The sequence below is a fragment of the Anticarsia gemmatalis genome, chromosome Z (genome assembly GCF_050436995.1).
Source record: "Anticarsia gemmatalis isolate Benzon Research Colony breed Stoneville strain chromosome Z, ilAntGemm2 primary, whole genome shotgun sequence".
In the NCBI taxonomy this organism is placed as follows: Eukaryota; Metazoa; Arthropoda; class Insecta; order Lepidoptera; family Erebidae; genus Anticarsia; species Anticarsia gemmatalis.
The window spans coordinates 3,747,335-3,753,041 of NC_134776.1; the positions used below are offsets into that span (position 1 = coordinate 3,747,335).

Here is a 5,707-nt window from a genome sequence, read left to right on the forward strand (position 1 = left end):
AGGCCTCCCCCTCAGCACGCCACTTTATACGGTCCTCCGCTTGTCTCATCTATTTAGGCCCTACACATTTAACAATGTCGTCCGACCATCTAGTTGCAGGCCTTCCTTGAGACCTTCGCCCATTCCATGGACGCCATTCAGTGATTGCTTTGGTCCACCTTCCGTCTTCACGTCTAGCCAAATGTCATATATAGTAATACTTTTATATAGAATATTAGGTAGTGATTTTAAATTGATAGCGCAACCCATGGCGCAGTGGTTATGGTTGTCGCCACGTCTCTACCAGAACGTCGCGAGGTGATCGGGTTTGATTTCATACAGAACAAATATTTATGTGCGATCCATAGATAGTTGTAGGTAGTAGTAGGTGTTTGAGTAGCTATTTGGTTGTAAAAATCCACGCAACACAAAGAGCAATTACTATTGCAGGAGTTGTCTTGTACAACATTCTTAATAAATATTAGAGATACATGTAGGTACATACAGGGTGGAATAAAAGGGCGATGGAGGAAATCTACCCTGATACTTATACTGATACTGAAGATACCTTAATTTACTGAGAAAAAACCGCTTTTAGTTCTAAAATTATCCATTCAAGCAACATTATTATAACCCATTATGGGTATAAAATCATGCAAATGAAACTTGTATCTCAAAACTTAGAAGACATCCAGAAAATACTTGGTGCACTCAGAGGACACTATGCCTGTGGCACTTATAGGTACCTACCTACTAAATGCTCGACACAATAGGAAGCCATAGATGATCCGAAACACAGACAGGTACCTACTGTAATAAAGAAGCGGAAACCATTAAGCATAGTGAATATCACTGTGTGAATGCATAGAAGTAGAAGAATCTTCTAGGATACGGATATTTTAGCGTTAAAAGAAGCAAACTAAATTACTGCAATCTTGACGGTATATGTAGGTACCTACGCAAAACTTGTAGAGTTATCCGATTCTCGAACATCAGGTTACAGGTAACATAACATACAAGGTTTCATGACCAGGTTTCCCTTCACGGTCTTATGTCAGAACAAGTGGTCGTTATCTATCTGAAGAGTTTGTTTGTTTGAACGCGCTAATCTCGGGAACTACTGGTCCGATTTGAAAAATTCTTTCAGTGTTAGATAGCCCATTTATCGAGGAAGGTTATAGGCTATATATCATCACGCTACGACCAATAGGAGCAGGGTACCAGGGAAAAATGTTACAAAAACGGGGAAAATTATGATTCGTCGACGTCTCTTAAGTGACGCAAGCAAAGTTGCGCGGGTCAGCTAGTTTCTAATACAAGACGAGACGGGGCTGTATTATACAACCCCGTATCCGACAAGTCACTCGTGAGGTGTGTTGTCTCGGGTTCGCACTCTCAATGGATCGCACGGGTGGAGAATGCTAAGACCACTGGCGTGAGACGATTCACGTGGGTAGGTTTGAACATAACATAGAGTATTTACATATTATTACAGGGGCCGAAACAAGTTCCGAGGTCGAAAATACTGATTTTACTGACCAAAATTTCGAAAATACTGACCAAATACAGACCATTTCTAAACTGTTTTTAGGGTGAATGGTGTGAAATAAAAAAAATACAATCAAATTGAAAAGTCAAAAAAGGATTTTGACTGTATTTTATGTCGGTTAAAAAGCTTATTTTCGGTTATTGGTCTCCATCATCCCCATAGTCAACCAGCACCGCCTTTTTATTGTGTTAAAAAGCTTTTTCTATTGTTAATAAAGTTTTCAATCAGGTCTTAAGAATTTTCGATTAGGTATAACGAATTTTCAATCAGGTCTTACGAATTTTCAATCAGGTCTTACGAATTTTCAATCAGGTCTTACGAATTTTCAATCAGGTCTTACGAATTTTCAATCAGGTCTTACGAATTTTCAATCAGGTCTTACGAATTTTCAATCAGGTCTTACGAATTTTCGATCAGTTGCTCAATCTCTATTACTATCGACTGCCGACAACCGACCTGTCATCTAGAAATTTTGTATGAAAATCTGATCAGCGCCTGTGATGGGTGTCGTTAAAACTTTTTTGGCAGTACATGCTTAATGTCAAAATTTCGATAGCTAGCCGGTTGCCGGTAGTCGATAGTGATAGAGAATCAAGGTACAGGTCACTGTCCTGCTGACGCGAGTTTAGATGTTTTTAAAAAATTCAAAAAAAGTGCGCAACGGCGCTAAATAATTTTCACTTCAAAAATATTGATTAAAAAAAATAGTAAATTTTAATTTGCTATTCTATTGAAGTCATGTGATGCTTCAATTCATGTATATGTTACTGTAAAAGCCCGAACGGTGGTAAATCCTAAGATTTTCCGGTATAACCTAAGATTTACCAACTCGCAATGGTAAAAGTCCGAACAATTCTTTTATTTCGAACTTTTACCTATATTCACTTGTTGATGTCGAGATGTCGCCGGAGCCCCGCTTCGCGGGGCTCCTCCTTCTGTGTGGTTAAAAAAAATAACCACGAAGACTAAGGTGGGTTTCTAACCTAACCTACCCATGTCGCTTTGCCCAAAACTCCTTCTTTATAACTATGTCACAGTATATAATTATACCGTGAAATAGTTATAAACATAGTTATGAAGGAGGATTTTTTTATATATCGTAACATAGTTTTTAAACTCTGGCTTGTTCGGACTTTTACCATTGAGAGTTGGTAAATCTCAGGTTTTACCGGAAAATCTTAGGATTTACCACAGTTCGGGCTTTTACAGTAACATATACATATATTACGTAGATCATCCACATAATATCGAGCATCCAAAGCAGCCCTCTGATATCATTACTGGGCAAATCGAGAATGTAAGATTGGCCAACAGCAAAGGAAAACCAAAAAAAAATGTTTGAGTTTGGAAAAATACTGACTATACTGACCGATTTTCGAAAATACTGACTTTTACTGACCAGGTCTAAAAATACTGACTTTTACTGACTTTACTGACCTGTTTCGGCCCCTGTTATTATGTATTGTGTATGATAAGAACATTACATACATCAGTATTACCGTCATGCTGTATAAATATGACGACCTAATACAAAATATCCCGGTCCCCATCCGCCACACAGGCGCCCGTCATCGCTGACTACATAGACTGCACGAAAATGTCTAACTACGTAGGAAATGAATAAAACCACATACATTTATTATTATTACATCATCATTTATTTGAAGTTCCAAGTTTTTAACAAGTGTCTTGTCATTTCACCTTTGGAACCTCTCAATGACTTATACCCAAATTAAACAAAATGAGCAGCACAATCACGTAATCATAAAGCACCCACCATTGCATTCTGTTGGATGTTCTTATGATGATTTTTGACCCTTTTTGTTTGACTACTAAATATGACATTGCACCTGACAGGCTAGGTGACACGAGAGACACAAGGCGCTTTAAGTTAACGTGATTGGAGGTATAAGTTGCTGTAATAATAATTAAAAAAAAACGAGAGAAACCCTCTCTCCACCGGCCGTGATGTTAACGCATTATCTATATCCTACCTTTATAACATTACAATAATAACCTTATTCTGTACAATTTCAAGGTTTTATTATAAAAGTATAAAGCTTGCTGTACAGTTATATTTTACAGAATGTACAAAGAGTATGCTATATTATGTAGTAAAAATATTTACAACATATTATAGCTGCTCTGTTTTTAAACACTGTCTCAAGGGCCAGGTTTTCCGGCTTATACATAAATATCAGATAGATAAGGCTACGGCAATGTGTTTAATCAGAAGTGATGAAAGAGGCCGTATGTTGATGATGTATGATGAGAGGACACCGTCGACGCGTTGTTGTGCGTAGACTACTCGAGGTAGGAGCGAAACGGTCTCGCTCTTGCTCCAAGATCAAGATGAGAAGAGGCTGATACGCTGCCACTGAGAAGCTGCTCCAAGCAAAGCCATCTGACCCCGACTGTTCTGTGTGACAAATGTAATGTAAATGTTAATAAAACAGTTTTGCACTAGATGCTCCGTTAACACCACTGTACTGATTTAGACCATAATTCATATAAGTGTAAATAATACAGCAGTGTGGTAGCTAATAATATATCCTGCAGAACAAATTAAGCTACATATTGACATTGACACATAATTAAACATGTACAAAATGCTTACATAATTACACACAGTGTGTGCAGTGCTAGTGCTGGTGCTGGCGGAGTATGTAGATCCCCAGGGCCCAATGGCCTTGCACGGCAGTCAGAGTAGCCTCACGATGCCTCAGCTTATTGAGCTCGGCTCGCAGTGCTTGCTTCGATTTTGACATCAGATCAGCCTGTCCCTGCAACAACATCTTCCTCTCGGAGCCATTATCCTCGTGATGTTTCTTGTGAACCTCGTCCAGCTCATGCGAGAGTTTGCGCTGGCCCTCCACTTCTCGGGTATCTTCGTTACGGTTGTTACTCTGGGAAGAAAATGGCCATAGTGAGCTGCATTGTATTGATTGAGTGCTCATAATACAACAGTATCAATTAAATATTAATGTTACGAGTTAAATGAACTGATCTGAAGGAATCTATTCCGTCTGATAGTGGAGTTGGCGGTCCCTATGTGGAACTGGTGGCTACCTTTGTGCCGATAACTTTGGGCCAAAGTTTTCAACATAATTCAACGAACAATGATCAACCTAAAGAATGTTCTCACCTTCACTGCCTTCGCCGCTGCCGTGGATAGCAGCCTCGCAGCCTCCTTTGGTTGAATCGTACTTTTCGGTGAGCAGGCGGCATCCCACGGCAATGGGACGGATGCCACCATCCCTCTTACGTAGGGCGCAGAGGTTGGCCCCACATAAGTCGTCGATGGTGGCTCCGTCCACATTGCCGAAAAGCGTTAAACTGTTGAAGCCCTAAATTCCCTCAAAGACCGTCGCTGGGCTCCACATTAAATCATGAACGTCCATCAATGAACACAGGAAGGAAAAGGAATAAAGCCAAGTATTGATTATTGTTAGGGTTTGACTGGTGTGTGGGTGTCACAATTATTTTCGATGAGCATCGGTTTTCACAATTCGTTACAGGAATTTCAAATACATATTTAAATAAAATTGATCAGTGGAAATACGTAATTATTTTATGAATCACTACAATAATAATATATCGAAGCACGCTTACAAGCATAATTCTATTGTTGTGTTCGAAATGTCGTATCGAAGAACTGGCAGCATCGGTATACCCTAAACAGATTAATTTGATACTTGGAATACACACAGAACAAATATCTAACTATTGATCTACATGGCCATAACTCACAGTGGACGGTCCCATTCTCGGGCATCAGGCATACAAGGTTCCACGACTAAGTTTCCCGGCACGGGCTGCTGTCAGAACAAGTGGGTGGAGAAGTAATTCGTGGGGCGTGTTGTCTCGGGTTCGAACCCTCGAAGAATCGCATAGGTTGTGAACGTTTAGACTACTGACGTGAGACGATTCACGTGGGTAGGTGGGTACATAGCATAGAATATATATGTATTGTGCATGATAAGAATATTACATTCATCAATATTGCTGTCATGCTGTATGTAAATGAAGACCTAATACAAAATAATCAAGGACACAGCCGCGTCGCGTCGGTCCCTCTACCTCCACAAGAACACACTAACGTGCAGACTTATGTATTCAGCAATGACGGACGCCTTACTCCAAAACGTATGACCACGTAGATAAATAAAACCACATATG

The 5,707-nt window shown here is 39.8% G+C and overlaps 1 protein-coding gene across 1 annotated transcript; it reads right to left on the reverse strand.

Annotated features, from left to right (window-relative positions):
- Positions 1-3,163: 3,163 nt before the first annotated feature.
- Positions 3,164-4,974, reverse strand: LOC142986140 (uncharacterized). Its single transcript, XM_076134424.1, has 3 exons — positions 4,674-4,974; positions 4,146-4,434; positions 3,164-3,947 (listed from the first exon to the last, which is right to left on the reverse strand). Exons 1-2 carry the CDS (start codon positions 4,845-4,847, stop codon positions 4,171-4,173), a joined length of 438 nt encoding a protein of 145 aa, XP_075990539.1. The 5' UTR covers positions 4,848-4,974; the 3' UTR covers positions 3,164-3,947; positions 4,146-4,170.
- Between the last annotated feature and the right edge of the window lie 733 nt (positions 4,975-5,707).

Bases quoted from the DNA above. Each gene is read 5' to 3' on its own strand.
- LOC142986140 (XM_076134424.1), bottom strand. From the start codon at position 4,847: ATGTGGACGGAGCCACCATCGACGACTTATGTGGGGCCAACCTCTGCG. The intron at 4,435-4,673 runs GTGAGAACATTC...TTTTCTTCCCAG, and splicing joins CAGCGGCGAAGGCAGTGAAG to AGTAACAACCGTAACGAAGA.